Source organism: Anabrus simplex, chromosome X (genome assembly GCF_040414725.1).
Source record: "Anabrus simplex isolate iqAnaSimp1 chromosome X, ASM4041472v1, whole genome shotgun sequence".
Classification (NCBI taxonomy): Eukaryota; Metazoa; Arthropoda; class Insecta; order Orthoptera; family Tettigoniidae; genus Anabrus; species Anabrus simplex.
Genome location: NC_090279.1, coordinates 26,966,063 through 26,987,513, shown reverse-complemented (window position 1 = coordinate 26,987,513; position 21,451 = coordinate 26,966,063). Strand labels below are relative to the sequence as shown.

The following is a 21,451-nucleotide window of genomic DNA, read 5'->3' as shown; positions in this document are numbered from 1 at the left end:
TTACTCTGCACTCTTGTGAATAGTGCCCTTCCTTATTACAATTGTAACACGTTATTGCCTTAACTTCTTTTGGTCGCATTTTAAGAAAACATGAGGATGCCGAATGTCCTTTCTTATTGCAATTACTACAATATTTATCTCTCCTAACTGATTCACCGTGCTTTTCTTTACTTGAGAGTACGGCCGACTCTTCTTGGGCCGCTACCTCAACTGCTAAACCGAAATCATCCGTAATGTTCCTACTACGGACAATCGTTTGAATGCTTTTATCAATTAATCCTTGTACAAAACATGATATCCCTAACTCTCCTATTAAATTCACTCTATGAACTTTTGCCTCCGGTTCGACTCTCGCCGTGACAACTTCTTTAAGTTCGCTTACCATTGCATCCATTCTCGAACCCCAAGCTATTACAGATTCATCTTTATTTTGCTGTGCTTTAAACATTTTACATGCGTAATTATCAATAGTCCTCCGCTCTCCATAATTTTCAAACAAAGCTGCCTTCGCTTTTGGCCAGCTCGTTACATCCTGTCTTACTAATAACTTGCTTCTAGCTTCACCCGTTATTCTGGTAAGAACATATTTAAAAAAACAGCGGATGTTCATCTGGTTGAACAAATTCTATTGCTGAATCTACATTTGCACAGAACTCCTTCAACCTACTCCGATTTCTCCCGTCAAAAGGATCTCCGATTAACTTGAACGCTTGATTGATATTAATATAATTGTTATCTGAATTATCACTGGCACTTCCCACTTCAGAATTAGACATACTGATTTTGAGTTTGGCTTACCTTACAATATTTGGTCTTCTACTGCTTGCTGATGGTGAGCTGACGACGTGCAGGTACGCCGGGTCGATTGCGTCTTCCTTCCTTGGACTCCTATGAATCCCTCTGCTACTCCGTGGGCCAGCCCTTGCGCCTTCTTGGTTCTGCTCTCTGTCTGCTTACGGACTTCTTCTTCCTCCTGCCGACCGCCCCTCAGTCTACTAGGATAGACAGCCGCTGGACTTCTTCTTTCTCCTTCGGACCGCCCCTCAGTCTACTAGGATAGACAGCCTCCGGACTTCTTCTTCTTTCTTCCGACCGCCCCTCAGTCTACTAGGATAGACAGCCGCTTAGGAAACCACCAACTCCTGGTTAAGAGTTAAACAACCCTGGATGGACGTCGAACTCAGGACCAACCCCACAAAACTGACACCAGTTTTTCTTTTCCTGTCGTATCCCGGCCAACAGGTGAGACGCCGAGCGGTGAGTGGAATCACCTGATGGCTAACAAGAGAACTAAAAACGAAAGGGATATAAGATGGTAATTTATAGGCGTTAGGTAAGTTGGTTGTTAAGAGTTGAAACTCATATGATTTCCTATATATGTGCGTATATTGATAGATGATGTACAAAGAATATACACGTACAATTGAAGTCGGTCACGTATTGTGACGTACTGGAACTAGCCTTCCTCAGAACGGCTACTCCAAGTAAATGCAAGTGGACTCTAAAGCATTAGAGTACCACTGAAATGCTAAAGCGATGTTAAAAACAGAGTATCGTGGAGTCTCACAGAGATTCCTCAAGCTTTAAGTTGCCAACTACGATAAAACCCAGAAGAACTAGGGCTTAAGTCGAGAATCAAAGTATGAATGGTGAATACCAAGTGTTAGCACCACCGTTCAACCTGATCTACTAAGAAATATTCTAAGTAGCGAGACCGCTTGGAGAATTGATCGCAATTCTCTAACGTGAGCGGAAGGCAAGGCTCCCAAAGCGAAGACTAATGCAATAAGACGCTTGTTCCTTCAATTACATACGTATTTAAAGGGACTAGCAATATGATATGAGGGTCTCCCCTCCTCTCAGATAAAGCCTTACTGGCTTACTATTGGTGCTACCACCTCCCCCATGTATCTCAAATCCCACACTATGCACGTGGTAATATTTATTAACATGAACTTGACTTCTCGCCCTTAAACCTATGCTCATAAAATAACTTCCCCATTTCTAATACTTGTCATCATAAACATGACACTGTGTCCCGTTTCACTTAATTGGGTCGCCCATTAATTTTAAGTATGGTATCCTTCAAACTACCCCCTTTTCTTGCCATCTCCAGACGACAGGACGTGACTTTTTAGATTTGTCCGTATCGACTTCCTCGTGAGACCTCTTGACCTCACACAACTCTGTTTTTAACTGTCATTCTATATCACCCCCAACACATGGCTGCTTCGACAGCAAGGCCAATGGATTGAGTTACCAAAATAATCACTATGTATTACTTATGTGCTGCTACTTGATGAAGGTTCGTGTCCCTGGACATGACACCACTGGTCTGGATGGGTAGGGTCCGGGCAGTCACCAAACCATTGCGATGGAGTCCTCCATAATTTCTGAACATTGTCACCTCTACTTTTCAACAAATGTGCCGAAAAGCCCGCTATGTCGTTCTACATTTGTTGTTGTTTTTGTTTGAGTCATCAGCCCATAGAATGGTTTGATGCCATCTTATTCTGTACCAACCTTTTAATTGTACATAACTGCTTCACCCTACTTCTGCTCTAATCTGCCTGTCATATTCACACCTTGGCCTACTTGCTACACATGCTGAACAAGTGCTGGGTGTATATCATTTTATCTCTCCCTCTCATCAAATTTAGCCAAATCGATCTCCTCTCACCAATTCGATTTAGGGTGATGATGTTAGTCTCTTACGTATCTTATTGCTTTTGGTGAAGGGAGTGATAACCTTGAGACCTAGAGATTTATGTCGGTTTCAAACAACAGGTACACGATTTTTCATTTCATAATTCTTACCATGCTCCACAGAGATTCATAGCTCGGAAGTTTTGGTTAAGAACCCAGTGACTATATCAACCTTAAAAACCCATCCCGCTGACCTAGAAAGTGTGCATCGTCGAATTCCCTTCAAAAGTGAAGGAAAAAGGTACACTGCGAATCAAGATTGAGGCGGTCTATTAGTCTACATTACATTTGGAGTAACAAATTGTGAAGCAAGTTCTCAACGAGTTATCAAAAAGGAATCATTCAGTAAAATGCATTTCTCTTTGTGGAATGACGAAGCTGAAATCCTTTCTTAATCTGTCAAAGCCCAATGTCACCTACAGGTGAGACCTAATATTAATCAAATTTCCTGTTTGAACTTCTCTGCCTGTTGGAAGTACTCAAATAAAAGTCTTGGGATTTGAAATCTGATATTCAGTTCATGTTTTCTCTCCCTTTTCAGTCTGACATTGAATGAGGTACTAGAAATGTTGGAAGATCTATAGATCTATAGATTATATTACTATGTTTCTACAAAATGACAGGTATATTACAGATGAGAGAAGTGACGATGAGGCAACTAATTCTGTCGATCTCAATCCCCTTCCCGGTAGAATGTTGAGATTGACAATGGAAATAAATATATCAGCAGATGATGGTACGCCGGTATCTTCTAATGAAATGAAGCAGGCGCCTGGTTTGTCTGGGAAGAATAAACGAGCACCTTCTAAGGAAAAATACAACAAGTTGTGGGCAGCTACGGAGGAGAATTTTATTTTCCGATTGGGTGAGGGACGGGCATGAGGAACCTTCAGAATATGACGGACCGCAACTGTCTCCAGTTCAGTGTTTTGAGTTACTGTTCATTGCAGAAGAAGAATCTCATTGTGAAAATGTCAAAACTATACGTTGTGCACAGGAACCATATGTTAGACATAAATTCAGATGGCATAAGGTTTTATATCACTGTACTATTTTTGACTGGCAAAACGCATCTGGAAAACATACGAACTTAGGAAGGTACAAAGATACTTCAAATTTCTTAATCAAAACTTTAGGCAGCAATTTGAGGGAATCGGTTCAAGTGATCTTGCAGTGGATGAAGCTATGGTTTCCTATTCCAGCAGTCACAGCACAAAGCAAGGGGTAACCTCTAAGGTTCGGACTTAAACTGTGATCAATTCCTACGCGATTTGCTTACCTCGTAGCCTTTGAACCTTACCAAGGATCTAAACCAGCCCAGCAGCCGCGACAGTCCAATATGCGTTAGGAGCAGCAGCTGTGTTCGCAATTGAAAGTAGGCTACTAGCAGGCTACAAATTGTAACTATACTGACCAATGTAATCTACAGGTGGCATCCCTGTATTTTTTTTGGAAAACTTTTCCTCTGGATTTTTAGTTTTGCTTTGTTTTTCGTAATGTAGCTAACATAATCTAAAATGAAATACATAGATCAATTTCGTACACTGTGTGGGCATTGGCAGTTTAAACTGGTGTGTGTGTGTGCTAATGCCGCTAGTGCCGCTAATGTACGCATTCAGGTGTTATAATATTGTAATTGGTCTTGGTTCACGCTCGGTGACTGGGTGTTTGTGTTTGTCGCAGAATTTTCCTCTTCATATTTACCAAAACGCAATAGGGATTACCGGTACATTCCATCACGTAGCCTTGGCCTCGGGAAGAGCATCAGATCGCAAACAAGAGTCAAATCCACATGTACGACACATCTCGCACCCACTGGTGTGGTAGAACATAACAGATCCATGCCATGGTTACTGTACCAGAGGTATGCCCGACTCGTGCATTTAAAACTAGTGACTTGTAGAAGTCCATGAAGATCATGAATTCTGAAACCCATTTCGGAAATAGTGTGAACGTTTCTCGACATATGTCACTACTATCGACTTATGTTGTGCCCTCTGGGGGGAAGATGAACTATTAAAATTCAGGATAAATTTTGTGCGTTAAGGTTTCCTAAACTGGAATATTTAGTGTTTGTTTTAGATGTTCAAAGGTTATCAACACTGCTATCTCTTCCCACACGCTTAAAGCGTTGGCCGCTGAAAAATGTTGTATATTTATTTATCGACCAATCAAGAATTTTCGGATATTTATCAAATTAACCAATAAGAATTTGGGGTGTTTCAGGGTCTTGGCCTAGAATTTTCTGGATTTTCCTCTCCGCTATAAAAGCCGAGGGCTGATGAGCCATGATGTCCTTTGTGACCGCTCCAGTCTAGAGCGTGTACGTAACGGAGGCTCCCTCGTCCATCTTCTGGAGGTCCACGAGCTCGAGATAATGGCAGTTTCGTCTTAGCTATGTGATAGTTTTGAGAGCTAGCTTGAGAGGAATGTTTCAAACGACTAGTAATGTAACTTTTATTTTGTCAAATGTATATTTCAAACTTTAATTGTAAAATTCAAACAAGTCAAAAGAACTGAACCATAATCAGAGAATAGAGAGTGAGTAACTCTCATGTATTCCCTCTGAAGTTGACATTGAGGTGACCATGATTTTGTAACCGTTAAAATCCACCTAGCATTTCTGTAACTTAAATACTTTCTCCATGTAGTCACCTCTCTAACGTCGGGTCATAAGCCCAAATAGGGTTTTAAGAATTTCATGTAAATATCAAGTAGTGAATGTGTTCGCCTCCTTACCGTTTCGATCTTCGGCCAGTAACTTTACCTTTTGTTTTTATCAAAGGTCAGGTAGGATGGGTACTTGTTACCCCTGTTAGAGTTAACATCATTCACTTCATTTTTAGGCAGTTAGACTGTTGAGCAGTTAGGACAGTGAGTACTGTTTCATTTTGTTAAATGTACGTTGTGCCTGGATAGGCCAGGAACTTGTAAATTTCGAGAATAGTCTACAAAAATGTGAATTTGTAGAACAAAAAGCTCTTCCCCTGATGTAGAAATTGGAAGATCCGTCTCCTTGACAGTTGATTGAATGGATCAGTAGCGCTGATTTAAAAATTGTAATTAGGGAGCTTCATGCTCATATTGTTAATTTATTGTTATCTAATTTTGCCAACATTGTACCCAAGCTAACAAGCCAGATCTGTACCTGAATTGTTATTTGTTTGGCAAAGTGTAAAATTTAATATTTGAAAAGAAACAGTAGAAGAGAAAGAAATATAGCTCCAATGTTAAAGCAGCTGCCATCGTGTTGTGAGGTGATTGCCGTAATATTTCTGTACTTATCTACGACGAAACGCTTGGAGGTACTGTCATGCGCCCCGTGTTAACGAGGTGGATATCTGCCAACACTCCTGCGTGACGGTACAACTCTGAATGTTCATAAGCGAAACATTTGCATTTATATTTCAGAGAAGGTGCCTCTAGATTACCTTACATTTATACCGTAGGCCCAGTAGGCTTCGAAACACTGTGCCGGCGCAATCAACACATCAAGGCTTCACTGTTTCGAAGCATTGAGATCACTTCGTGTGTCGTGTCGAGTGAACAGGAACCCACACACGTCAGCTACATCGATGCTTCGGAACACCAGAGCTTTGAAACAGTGACGGTGCTTTGTTCACCTCCTCGCCACAATAGAAACACTCCGCGTGGCATTGTCCTGAAGATAAGCCGAGACTCTTTATATTCCGAATCGCGAGTCAAGTGATTAAAATAACAATGCACTCCACAATGTAAGGTCTTTCACACGGAAACATTACATTATTGTCCTCAAAGCAGGGTCATATTATAAGAGAAAGTCGCTTCCAAGTGCAAATGTTCCTAAAATTATTTTTTAAAATTTCAATTTGAAGTACAATTTTAAACTGGAATAGACCAAGTCTGTTACTATACACATAATACCGATCTTGGGCTCTTCTGAGATTTAATTACTCATTTTCTAGTTATTCAAGTTGGTCCACTTACTTAGACTACTTTTGCAACATGATTACGTGTACATAAAATAACTATTTTGAACTGTTTTTAAATTTCTTTAATCATTTTATAATTATTCACATTAGTTACTGTTTTAATGTGCATTTAACGGAAAAATTGATTGCTTTTAGTACCATTGTAAGCGCGTAATGAGGAAGGAAACGCTGTATATTACCGGTACTATATACTGGTACTACAATACTGTGCATCATATATTTATCATACTGTACGTTGTACATTTGCTCATTAAATACTTTATGATCCTCATATTTTATCTGTATTAGAACGTCGAACATTTTAGTCCGTGAATTAGACTTAGCTATGAAGCGTGGTTCATGTTCCACCACGCAATCGCGAAGCACTGTTTCTCTTGGATTCCGAGACGGAAGTGCGCCGTGTGTCGCTGTGCCGTATGAAACATTCAGCAGTGACAGTTAGGCCATTTCTATTATTAAAACAGTATTCAAGCCACACGAGGCGGAATAATTCAGGCTTATTCCATTCTACGTTGTATAGATATATTTACCATATAAATATAGCAATGATTCATCTTCTTGTTCTTCTTCTACAATATCCTTATCATATGTCGGCTGTCATCGGGGCGATCTGATCCTTGTCCTCAGCAAGTTGGGGTACCGAGTCCATACCATTCTCGTACAGTACGTAGCCAAGATTTTCTCCTCCTCCTCCTACACCTCTTTCCTTAAAGTATATCTTTGAGATAAACTGAAGGAGGCCATTTATTTATTTGTGTCAGTCGCATAATACAGTAAAAATTACAAGAGAGATTATACATATTACAGTGGTGCTGCCTAGTGCCAGATATGAGCACTAGTATCAGGTGGATGTTATTCTTTACGTTGTCGCAATTCGCACTCTCTTTGAAGACTTCCACGTCGTCCAGGGCTCTCCGTAGTTACGGAGCAACTTCTATTCACGTTTCGCAAGTTTCAGGCGAGCTGGATGAGCAGCCCTGCCTGATCATGTCAAAGCATCGTGAGAGAGGAGTTTTGCCTCGGAGTTGGCGCAGTGATACCTGCAAAGTGTGGCCACAGGTACATAGGTGTATCACTGTGTTCCAGTAACTCTCCCATCTACTTGACCTGCAAGTTTCAAGATGCTTCTTCATTCCTCACGTGAAAAGCATGGATCTGGGTTTTTGATGGATTTTGTTTTAACTTATAATTCTCTAAACGTATAAACCACTGCACTACCTCATAATTTCGAATGATATTGATTCTGATATTGTACGTGACATCCAGCTCGGAGTACTGTAGCCTCACATCTCAAAGGATGGTGTTCAGGCCTCAACAAAATTAAGTAAGACAGGAGATACACAACACCGAAGTAAACATGGACGGAGAAAATGAAGTCCCTGTTACAGAGGATTTAAATAAATCTCTTGAAGGCAGTCTTTGGGACCCAGTTTCAACAGGACTGCTCAAGCTGTGATCAAGTGTGCAGGTGAGAGACCTAAAGTACTGGACTTGCTTTAGTGATGTGCCAACTACTCTCAAGTTTATAGGTTGAATGACATGTTTTCTTACGATCATTAAGTTAGTATTTTTCGTGTTTAAACGCACAACTCTGTTTGACCACGCAATTCGCTACTATCTGTGGACCTTCAGCACTTATTGCAAACCGAAGGGTATCATCCGCATATGGCAGATTATTTGTCACGATTCCTTTAACAATACTGATATCAGAAAAGCATCCTTTCATGGAAGTTATTGAAGAGGAGTGGAGTTATAACAGAGCCTTGCCTCATCCCTTGCTTTATTTCAATAGCACAGGCGTTGGTGTTATCAACCTTAAGAGATGCGAACTGATGTTAATACAGGTTGGCAACGTTTCGTATATCTTTTCCATCCAGACCAATATCATATAGTATAGTCAATTTACCATGTAACCAAAGAAGTCTCTGGACAACTGGGAATAAAGCAACACCAAGATGAATTAGTCTCTTCTGCAAGGAAACTTCCTGTCTTTCATGAACATATATACATTGATCATGACCAAGGGTTTCTAGTGTAATGTGGAATCCGAACCAGAGGATGTCTTCATTTTACGAGGCACGCCCAGAAAGTAAGTTCCGTTTCAATTTATCTCCGCTGCAGCCCTGCGATCGCAGGTCCGCAAATGCACGGTAGACGCTCTGTATCAAGGAGAAGAAGCGTATGCCATTTTGAGATCGCTGTCAGCCACGTACGCTTTGTTGTGCTTGTTTACAATGTCGGTGTTGATTGAACATCCCGCCGCTTGTGAAATCAGATCTGTGATTGGTTTTCTGAATGCTAGGAAAGTGAAACCAATTGAAATTTATCGGCAAATTTGCGACGTTTACGGACAAAATGCGATGAGTGATTCAATGGTGAGAAGGTGGGTCCGACAGTTCAATGAAGGACGTAGTGACGTGCACGATGAAGAACGAAGTGGGCGTCCATCTTTGGTTACAGAAGAACTGGTTCACGCGATTGATGACAAGATCCGGGAAAGCCGCAGGTTTACAATTAGTGCTGAAAGAAAATGTTTCCAACTGGTTGAAGACACAGGCGGCAAACTTCTATGAAGAAGGTATACAAAAACGTGTGCCCCGCTATGACAAATGCCTGCAAAATTTCGGCAGTTATGGGGAAAAGTAGTTTAAGAGTTGTAGAATTTTGTGCAATAAATAATTTTTCTGTATCTGTACTCAATTTAGTTTTATTACCAAACGGAACTTACTTTCTGTACATACTTCGTATAACTCCCGAATTCCGTGGCCAGAACTCCAACCGCAGCCAGCTCAGCGACAATGATAATAGGCTATCAAGCCCCCTAATCCTTATCGTCAAATTAAGTCACCAATACCCTTATGATAGGAACATCGGTCCTGGTTGAAATGGGCCTCTACTTTGTGTCAAAATTGGAAGTCTTCATTTAGGGCACCATTTCGATGGATTCCGTTCCCGGACCACGCCTGGCTGAGGGTCGGTTGCTGAAACTGAACGCGACAATGCGTTAGAAGGGTGGATGCGTCGCGGTTCGTGCGGCCACGGCCGCCGCCGCGTCTCCTGAAAAGAGCTTCACCCTGGGGGAGCTGGACCGGTCGACACCACCACTGAGAGTGTGTGAGACGGGGGGGTTGGTCCGCGCAGCGTCTTTGTGTCTACTGGCGCCGGTTCGCCGCCCTTGCTCCGCGACCAAGCTCGAAAGTGTGTGCTGTGTGTGCAGCGACCGAACATTTTGTGCGACACGCAAAAACCGAACACGACCTCAGAGCAGGCGAGACTACCCGCTGAATTTAAGCATATTATTAAGCGGAGGAAAAGAAACTAACAAGGATTCCCTTTGTAGCGGAGAGCGAACAGGGAAGAGCCCAGCACCGAATCTCTCAGGTTCACCCTGCCGGGAAATGTGGTGTTTGGGAGGGTCCACTTAACCGGGAACCTGCGGCGAGTTCAAGTCCTCCTTGAATGGGGCCACGCTCCGCAGAGGGTGCCAGGCCCGTAGAGACCGCTGCGGCTTCCGGGAGGATCTCTCCTCAGAGTGGGGTTGCTTGAGAAGGCAGCCCTAAGTGGGTGGTAAACTCCATCTAAGGCTAAATATGACCATGAGACCGATAGCGAACAAGTACCGTGAGGGAAAGCTGAAAAGAACATTGAAGAGAGAGTTCAAGAGTACGTGAAACGGTTCGGGGGTAAACGTGAGAAACCCGAAAATACCTCAACCGGGGAGATTCAAGCCTTACCCGCGCCTCTTCCCCTGCTTTGGCCAGATGGGTCTGTCCCCCTGCACGGAGCAATCCGGCGTCAGGGTGGTAACAGGTTTCTACTCGGCCGGGTAGTGGTGGGGAGGTCGGTGGGCCGCACTTCTCCCCTCGTTGGACGTCGCGACCCGTTGGGTGTCGGTCTAAGGCCTGTTCGTCCGCGTCGCAAGGCGTGTTCGTCGGACAGACCCCCGGTGTTCCGGCCGACGGCTCGACGGTATGTGTGCGCGGAGTTGATTCGCCGCCCTTCGGGGCAGGCGTCCTGCCCCTGACAAGCGAGGGCGCGTGGCATGGACGACGGACCTCCGACCCCGCTCAGCTGTTGGTTTGGGGATGCCTCGGACAGAAAAATCTTGTAGACTCCCGGCAGCGAAGCAAAAGCTTCGGGTAATTTCACGACCCGTCTTGAAACACGGACCAAGCAGTCTAACATGTGCGCGAGTCATTGGGTTGACACTAAACCTAAAGGCGCAATGAAAGTGAAGGTCCCGCCTAGTGCGGACCGAGGGAAGATGGGCCGCGCTGCTGTGCGGCTCCGCATTCCCGGGGCGTCTCGTTCTCATTGCGAGTTGAGGCGCACCCAGAGCGTACACGTTGGGACCCGAAAGATGGTGAACTATGCCTGGCCAGGACACTAGCAAGGGAGATGTGGAGCTACAGGCAAGAAACCAAGAGAATTTAGAGTTATGTGTAAATATGTTGGAAGGAAGATATTTTAAGATGTCCTTGGTGAAGCGGGCAGTCACTTCACCACTGCCTGCTCCTTAGGCTCGAGAGCTTGCTGAACTCTCTGAGACTCTCGGTTTAGTTTTTCACGGCCGGTGTCTTCGCTGTATGCCGTGGTCGAATTGCATTAGCAGTTGCCAATGTCCCACCGGAAACTGAGCGGGGCATTCCCAGGAATCCGGTCCGTATGAAGGTCAGTAGAGTACTGAAGGTGTGGCATCCAGTAAATGGAAGAGCAATCCGAAGCGGCGAGAAATTTGTCTGAAAGGAAACATAAAACGCTTTGTCGGTGTAGCTCTGAAGATGTAGCAAAATGAAACTGCCGTGAAAGTGAGAATCTGGCAACGCTTGTGGCCGTCGAGTGGAATGACGTGTTCCTACAAGCTGTGGCTCAGCTTACCTCGCCTTTCCGTTATGTATAATAGAGGAAGGACTGTTTACTACTCGGCCGTGTGTACATATTTCAATCTGTACTCAACATACAACGGCCACACCCAGAAATCTCCTGAGCTGTATAGTGATTACCTTCCTCATGACGGAACTGCAACGTGAGTAACAATTAGCCAAGTATACTCCATATCTTCGTGATGTGATGATGATTATTGTTTAAAGAGGCCTAGCATCTAGCTCCTTGGCCCCCAATGATACGAAATGTAAAAACAATTTAAATGTCCAAATATTCAACCTCTGACCGGAATTCATATCTTGATTGTGAATAATGAATGGACTAATACGAAAGCAAGATAATCAGCGGATCCAACTCGAATATTAAACATTAAGAAGAATTCCAATAAACAATCCTACGAATACAAATATAAACACGACGATGAACAATTATTATGAACTTAAAACAATCAGCGGATCCGCTCCGAAATGGCGCACCTATCCAGAAGCTAACTTATAACAATGTTATATACTGACCAAGGAGCTGCTTCCAAAGCACATCCTTGAATCGATTATGCTTTGTGTCTAAAGAGGTCGAAAATCTAGGTGAATGGCCCCTCATAAAGGTACCTATCGCTAGTAAAGAAGAACCACGGTGTAATGGATTTAAAATTAATCTTCGCGATGATACGAAGCATATTGATTATGTGTCCATTTTCTTGTCTGGCCCACCGTGTATTCAAACTTCAGGATTCCATGGACTTTCTCTAATTGGTGATGGTGTGCTATCTAGCGGTCGACTTGGAATTTAAGCAGCGAGGTAGCTAAGTTGTGCTGCTATCTGGGCGCTAGAAGTGAAACTTTCTCAGTCGTAGTCAGTCGACAATGCAGATAGCAGTTGTTCTGATTTTTGCTTCTTAACCTGAAGACGCTGGAACCTATTCTCTGCTGATTGTCCCTTAAGAAGAGTAGAAAATCATGATGCAAGAAGAGGAGATGGTCGCGAAATTAGACCCTGGATGATGGATTGTCCATCTAGGCGATAGGCCTGAACATTTGGTTATCCTTTTAGAATATTTAATATATCTTGTTTCCTTCGACCTCGTAAGTAAGTTGCATCCATCTTCTGTACTGAACTAAGCTACCAAGGAATGGATTAGTTAATAGTGTTAATACGCGGAGATATTTAACCTCAAAATTGAAATTCTGCATGTGGTTTTAAAAGAAATTGACTTCCTAAAACAGGTCCTCATAATAATCTTGTAATATGGTAATATTTTCGGGCTTCAAGTTGTAATGGTCATTATGGCATTTGTTTATCTTCTTGACTTTAGTTAATTAAGGTTTTGTGCACAAAACAAGTTATGTTTATTATTATAATATTTTCAATCAAATGTGGGCCTACTAATAGAGAAACATTGTTCCTTTAATGTAGGGCTTCTAATGACTTCCTCGGTACTTCAAGTGTTTGTTTTGATTTCGGTGCTCGTCATCTGTTACACTCTGTGTAACAGAATGAAAACATACCGTGGCCATGCTGTGTTGAATTTGACATTTGAGTATCGAATTATTGTTGGTAACTTGATTTTCAGCTGATTTTTGGTGTGGATCTTCGTGCATATGGAATGTTTTTCTGATGAGTTTGATTAACTCATTTGGTTTAAGCTACCGTACCTTGGAGAATATTAGGGTTATTTATCCTATTTATGGATTTATGTCCATGTTTCGAATGATTTCATGGTGTTAACTGAAGTTATGCTTTTTGGTGGATTTAATTTAATTTTAATGCAGCCCTGGAGTAACCGAGAAATTCATTAGGGAAATTTCAGCTTTCTTTCAGTAATAGTTGTCTTAAGATTTTAATCTTCTATTGATCTACGTTTGTTTATTGTTCAAAAAGATTTTCTGCCTCCTAGCAATTTGAGTTAGTGTTAAAATAATTTATGTTCAATTGATATCCTTGATTAATTATTCTGAAAGGTGTTCACGTTCATTTTGCAGTGGTAATTGATTTAAAAAAAATAGTTTTGATGTCGAAAATTCTTAAATTATTTACCTAATTAAATTTTTTGATCAATTTAATTTGAGTTATTATTTCAGCCAATTTGTTAATTAAGCTTAATTTAGTTGATTCGCTAGGCCTCTTGTGTCCAGAGCTTCCTCAATCAGCGACGGCCTTCTGTTGGGATAATTCGTAAGTCGTCCTTTTGCTTATTTTATCCTTGGTCGTGCTAACACTCTTGACATTTACCTTATGTTGTGAGAACGGTATTTCTAGAAAATAACGTAAACATTCGGTGTTCCACACAAAAGGGCGCAACCCATAGGCAACTCAAACCCATAGTGTTCCCCACATAGTGGGTACTATTCACAGGGACCCGTTCTACCCCGCGGTATTCCTTGACATATTGAATAGTAATCACAGTGACCCGTACTATACCGTGGTGTTACCCACATAGTTGGTACTAATCACCGGGACCCGTATTATCCCGCGGTGTTCCTCACACTCTGGTACTAATGAGAGGTAAAACCCACACACGTGGTGTTCCTCACACAATGGGCATTAATGAGAAGTAAAACCCAGACCCGTAGTGTTCCTCGGAGGCAAACCCAAAATGTACCTCACACAGTTGTACAAATCTCAGGGAACAGTACTATCCGTCGTGTTGTTCACATAGTTGTACGAATGACAGGTAAACCCCAGACCCGTGGTGTTCCTCGAAACACAAACCCATTGTGTTCATCACATAGTGGTACTAATCACAGGACCCCGTACAATCCCGTGTTGTTCCTCATATAGTGGGTACTAATGACAGGTGACCCCCAGACCCATGGTGTTCCTGGGAACGCGAACCCACGGTGATCGTCACATAGTTGTACAAATCTCAGGGACTCGTACTATCGCGTAGTGTTCGTCACATAGTGGGTACTAATGCCAGGTAAATCCCAGACCCGTGATTCTCCATGGTGTTCCTCACATTGTGGTACTAATGACAGGTGAACACGAGACCCGTGGTTTCCCTAGGAACGCAAACCCATGGTATTCATCACATAGTTGTACAAATCTCAGTGACACGAACTATACAGGGGTGTTCCTCACAAAGTGGGTACTAATCACAGGGACCCGTTCTATCCCGGGGTTTTCCTCGGAATGAAAACCCATGGTGTTCCTCACATAGTTGTACAAATCCCAGTGACACGAACTATACAGGGGTGTTCCTCACAAAGTGGGTACTAATCACAGGTAAATCCTAGACCAGTGGTGTTACATGCAACGCGGACCCATGATGTTCCTCACAAAACGTAACTAGTCACAGGGACCCGTACTATCCCGTCGTGCTCCTCGGAACGAAGCACATGGTGTCCCTCACATAGTGGGTACTAATTTCAGGTAAATCCTAGACCAGTGGTGTTCCATGCAACGCGGACCCATGATGTTCCTCACAAAACGTAACTAATCACAGGAACCCGTACTATACCGTGGTGCTCCTCGGAACGAAGCACATGGTCTTCCTCACATAGTTGTTCAAATCTCAGGCACCCGTACTACCCCGTGGTGTTCCTCTCATAGTGGTACTAATCACAGGGACCCTTACTATACCCTGGTGTTCCTCATATAGCGGTACTAATAATAGGGAGCCGTATTATACCGTGGTGCTCCTCACACATTTGTACTATTCACAGGGATCCGTAATATCCCGTAATGTTCATCACAGAGTGCGAACTAATTATGGGGACCCGTACCATCCTATGGTATTCCTCACATTGTGTTACTAATCAGAGGAACCCGTACTATCCCATGGTGTTCATCACGTATTGGTACTAATCACAGGGACCTGTACTGGTGTTCCTCATATAGTGCGTACTAATGACAAGTAAAACACAGACCAGTGGTGATCCTGAGAACGCGAGCCCATGGTGTTCGTCACATAGTTGTACAAGTGTCAGGGACCCGTACTATCCTGTGGTGTTCCTCACAGAGTGGGAACTAATCACAGGGACCCGTCCTATCCCATGGTGTTCCTCACAGAGTGAGAACTAATCACAGGGACCCGTACTATACTGTGGTGTTCCTGAGAGTGCGTACTTATCACAGGTACATCCCAGACCCATGCTGTTCGTCACATAGTTTCAGAAGTCTCAGGGACCCGTTCTATCCCGTGGTGTTCCCCGCATAGTGGGTAAGAATGTCAGGAAAATTCCAAACCCGTGCTGTTCCTCGGAACGCAATCCCATGGTGTTCGTCACATAGTTGTGCAAATCTGAGGGACCCGTACATTCCCGTTGTTTTCCTCACATAGTGGGTACTAATGACAGATAAAACCTAGACTTCAGATGTTCCTTGGAACGCAACCCATGGTGTTCGTCATATAGTTGTACAAATCTCTGGGACTCGTACTATCCGGTGGAGTTCCTCGGAACGCACACCCATGTTTCCACAACCAGATGCTGAAACACCCGAGCGACGTTAGCTTCTTTTATCTCCCTGGGATCCTCTAACCGAATCTAGGCAAAGGGTTAGCCTCCGTCATAGTGATGGGTACTATAAATACACAGTGATCCTCTAACAGACCCATGGTATTCCTCAGTTTGTGGTACTAATCACAAGGATAGTGGAACTAAGCACAAGTAATTTGGTTCAAAATTCAGCATCCCTTGGTCTCGTCTTCCACGCACAGAGATCTGTGTGTTTGGTCCGCGAGAGCTATATTATTTCGCTCACGCCGACTGGAAAGCCAGGTAAGAACCCCCTACACGCCACCTGGGACGCAGCACGTGGGAGTAACACCTCTCCCCATGCTACGACAGCGTAGTAGGTTCGTGGATAATCTGCTGTTACTTGATGTCGTGTGTCCCCACTCCCTTACCGCTCTTACGACTGCCAATGGCTGCCATACAGAAAAGCCGCATAAGATGACTAGACTAATTCTTCTGACCGTAACATTTTGAAGTATGTTGGTGAGGTTTACCATTTTCCACGAGCTGGTGGGCAATCTGTTTAGCTGTAACATTCGCATGACCCTCTGTAACTGGTTGGTTACAACTCAGACGTTTAAGAAACCTCCAGCCTTTCTGGCTATCTTTCCTTAGATCAGTGTCCCCATCGCTCCTGTTATTAGATATCGCTTTTAAGAAATCTTCCCCAGCTTGGACGGTATCGGATCTCAAATGATCGTTGTCAAAGAGATCACGATAGTTTCTCAATATTTCAATAGTTTTTGTATATAGTGTTCACCGTCAGCGAATTGAGATACGAGAAAAATTTCACGATATTTACATAATCATCACATTAAGGAAAATGCTCCATATTCAGAATGTTCTCGTGCAGTGAAATAATACATTTCCCCCAATCAGCCTTCTTAAAATGACATCATCTTCGAAAAGGCACTCAGATTCTAACGATTTAAAGGTAAGATGTATTGAACTAAGACGAGGCCACAGAACTAGTTGCAAACAGAATTTTGTGGTGGCGTTTTGTAAATTCACAGAGAGTCGCAGACTGAACGATGAAAGGCATAAAAGTCTGTAATGAAGATGTATGTATGAAAAGGAACTGTCTGCGGTCAGATTGCAGCATATATCTGGCATATAACAGGACGATGAGGGATTGTTTGCCCCACTGATTTCGCTGAAAACCGAGATATGTGTTTGCTTACGCAGATACTGTAATTTAATATCTGGATAATATCCATCCTCCATCTCGCACTGTTGAATGATACTGGAAGTTTGTTATCATGCTGTAGAAATAGATTGCACGAATCTGTCCATTCTACGCCAGCTTCTCCTCCTTCTTCGGTACCTGGGTAGCCCCATGTTGTATTATGACTCTTGATGTCACCAACCAAAAAATTCACATGTTGATGCTGGAAGGCTCCACAAATCTAAATACAGTACCTGGTGGCTTATTGATTGAACTCTACTGTGAGAGTCTCAGTGTCATCACGGGAGATGATCTGGATGTTGGATAGCACTGAGGGTGTTCAACCACTAAACACATGACCTTGATTTTTGGACGGCGAAGATTCTAGTCTCGGCGACTTTCCTGAATGCATATTATTAGAGTGTCCAGTAAATTGCAAGGCTATATATTTTGTTTTGTCTTTCAGATTCCTAAAATTAAGTGAATAATAGAAATAAAATAATCAAATTGCAAAATATTATTATGAAAACTTGCGTAACATAAACCAGTAAACCTGTACATACAGAGGACGAAGTTGAGCAGAAAATGGGAGCTGATAAGTGTTAAATATAGTCAGTGTATTTCAGTAAATTCTACAGTCCGACTCGTTGGCTGAATGGTCAGCGTACTGGCCTTCGGTTCAGAGGGCCCCGGGTTCGATTCCCGGCCGGGTCGGGGATTTTAACCTTCATTAGTTAATTCCAATGGCCCGGGGGCTGGGTGTCTGTGCTGTCCCCAATATCCCTGCATCTCACACACCACACATAACACAATAACACGCAGTTCCCTACACGTGGCAGATGCCGCCCACCCTCATCGGAGGGTCTGCCTTACAAGGGCTGCACTCGGCTAGAAATAGCCACACGAAATTATTTTTATAGTAACTTCTACAACGTAGCATGGTGTATTTTGCTATGTGTAGGTCTGATTTGACCTTGTAATATTTTAGTGGATGTTTATCACAGTTTCAGCAATTAATTTTTGTGCTGAAAAGACACAAGTAGAAATTTACGATGCTTGCGTATGGTAGAAGTGTCACTGTGTTATAACCGACATTTATTCATATTTTTTTAAGGATGGGACGTTAGATTGAGTGCATTTCTCATAAAATTTGTTCAGACATAATGAGGAACATGTTTGCAGTATAGCAGTGAAATTTAGAGGATCAGTTGAGTATGCAAATTGGAAAGGTCTGGTCAAATTCTAATTTGTACATGTCAGTAATTCCAATATTTATTTCTTTATTTATTTATTTATTTATTTATTTATTTATTTGGCGTGTGGCTACATCACTAAAACAAATAATATTTACAAATATTATCTCATACTAATAACAATAATTGATTTCATAACGCTAATAAGTTGAAGACAGGGGAGAGTTCGATTTTAATCTATCTCAGCAGTATAACTAAGATATTTAGCATCTGAGGCTGCTTCAAGACACTTTCTGTGAAGCTAGTTAATCATAAAATTCATATCAAATGTTCGGCCTTCACAAAAGGTCTCATTATTTTATCCAACAATAGGCAGGAACGAATTCAGTCCCTGGAAAACTTCGTGCAATTGCATCTAAAACGAATCTAAAACTCATATAAGAAAACCCAATACATGGGAGGATCTACTCGATAATTACACAAACAAAACCTGCTAACTCATTTTCGCAAAATTACTCAGGTAAATAATTTCAAATACTTGGGAAAATCATCCAACAATCTGCATTAAATCATGAGAAAAACAGAGAGAGATTTCTATATTACAAGTAGGCCATAGAACCACATGGAAAAGTACGACAAAATATCAGTATCAAGCAACGCTAAATTAAAGCATTATAACACCGTAATTAAGCCTCAAACATTACACACGTCAGAAACCTTGATCAGTCGAGAAAGATCATTATCTAAAATGATCGAAAAACAAGATAGGGAAGTCCTCAGGGAAACCATGGCCCAGTATGCATAGGAGTGTGGATGAATAGGAGGTCTCCGGAATTATATCAACATATTGAGGAAATATTAGATACAATCTTTGGAAAAGGTGATTGAAGTTTGATTGCCATATTCAAAGAATAGATGATGAAAGACTCACTAAAAAATTTAATAATGCCTCCTCGCTTAAAGTCAGAATAACTGGATAATCGAAATTGAAAAGGACCTTCAAGAAATCAACATACCAGATGAAATTATACGGGACACGCCTAGCTTTAGAACGTTGGTGAACAAACATCATTTTGCTGAGAACCCAAGATGAGTACACAGTTACACAGAAGGAAGAACAGATGATAAACACAAAGAGGGAAGAAACTCTGGCAGGAGAAGAAAGCACAACCATCTGCAAAATAAGTACAATCGCGCTCCTTAGTGGGGCAAAACATTTTGAAATAATAATAATAATAATAAGTAATGGAATGAGTAATAGTTACCATCCATGTGGTATGCTTTTTTGTGAAGTGTCAGTCTGCGATACATTTGTCAGGAGGTGATAGCTCGGGGTTCGGTGTATTGAGGTTTGGGGTCTATGTTGAAGTCAGTGTCATATGCGTCTGGACTATTGAATTTCCAAGTGAAGTGAGAAACTTCGTAACTGTCCATAACTGTCGGTGGTAGATAAGTTCTATTTGTCCATGTAGTTATGAAACCATGCGACTCAGTTTGTGAGACATGCTCCTAGTAGATACTCCAGAGGTAATGGTGTAGATAATGCTGAAGTTTCTTTGTAAAAATGCTCGAGGGAAAAATCAGGACAGAGTGTTTTGAAATATGGTAAGGTCCATGGTTTGAACAAAGAACAGGTTCGTATATCCAGAGGGATTCTTTGTTCATCCAATTACTCCATTAGTACCAGTGAAATGCATATCAAATTCTACAGATCCCATTAGACTTGAAATAATTCGTGATGGCAATAATGTTGACCGATATATTGTGATAATACAAGGATTTGGACGAAGATTTGTGCTGTAGTAAAAGGCCATCCGTGGCGAGATCGGTTTGCTCACTTGTGTAAGCCAGTGGAGAGCGGCAGGTATAAACCTGTTTGACGCGATAACAGGTGTTCACATTTATATGCGGCGGAACCTCTTAGGAAATAAGAGGCCCGTGTTACAACATTATTGATGTTACAATAAATGGGGAGTAATTTGAATTTCAATTCTACTGCATAGGCAAATGACAAGAGTGGATTCTCAGTAACATTCCCGAACACTTGACTATTTATTCTAGTTTCGATGTTTCCATAACACAGTCACAGTTCGTATTGCCACTGAGCGTTTAAATAATTACTTTGGTGTCAGAAGGTTGTCTTTAGATATTAAGATTTCCATTTCTTGATATATTCATAGTGCAGCTAGGTGTTAAGGACTGCCGATCGCGTCTCCTTCAGTGGAAAGCAGGATGGTGGTGAAGTGCATGGAAGGGATTCTTGGGATTGCTCGCCCATGCTAGGATCGTGAAATTACGTAGCTAGCCAACTGCTCCTAGATGACAGGTGAGTATTCTTGTTTGACACAATAAGTCAGTACCACATAGTATTCCTTAGGGTGTAGTAGCACCCTGCCATTAGTCCATGGGATACCCATGATTTTTGCCATGTTGTTCATAAAGGAGTTGTAATATTTTGTGTGTTTATATTTTAGCAGGACTATAAGTGGATGCAGTTGAACTCCGTGACCTAAAATATGTAAGGGTTACACATGAGTCGAGTTTATTTTGGGGTTTGACTGAAGGTTATAACTAAATGTTAACAGAATTTCTTTTCACAGGTTTTCATGAATTTATTCCAATCACTGACTTCAACCTGATATTTCGGTTCATGAATCATCATTCAGTCAATACAAATAACACTATTTTATGTTGTATAATTTTACGCTATTATTCACTGGCACTTGAAGTCCACTTGTTTAGGAGGGTCACTGTGGTCATCACGCACATTCAATTAACTTCAACGATATGTCACTTTGGTCCTCAACCTTAAACATTAATATAGTGGGTGACCATGATAGCTCAGTGATGTACATTTCGACGTTTCTCAGATTCCATTGAGGGTCCAGGTATCTCGTCCTATGCTGATGGACAGTCAGTGGATGGCCTAAATTAAAAAGGTATCGAAAACACTTCCTCATATTTAGACGATCGAGAAATCGGATGCATAACGCACAGTTGTTTATGGAGCTGAGCAGATTGAATCTCATGTTGTTTTCTAGTTAACCATAAACTGGTTTTCTGTGAAAAGCCCTTCAG

General features: G+C 42.1%; 1 protein-coding gene across 1 annotated transcript in view; it reads right to left on the bottom strand.

Annotated features, from left to right (window-relative positions):
• The window catches only part of LOC137503081 (uncharacterized), a 76,832-nt gene extending 57,103 nt beyond the window's left edge, over positions 1-19,729 (bottom strand). Inside the window, exon 1 of the mRNA XM_068230524.1 lies at positions 19,639-19,729. Within this exon, the coding sequence (XP_068086625.1) occupies positions 19,639-19,684 (46 nt within the window). The 5' untranslated portion in view covers positions 19,685-19,729. The remainder of the gene's footprint in view (positions 1-19,638) is intronic.
• Positions 19,730-21,451: the final 1,722 nt, after the last annotated feature.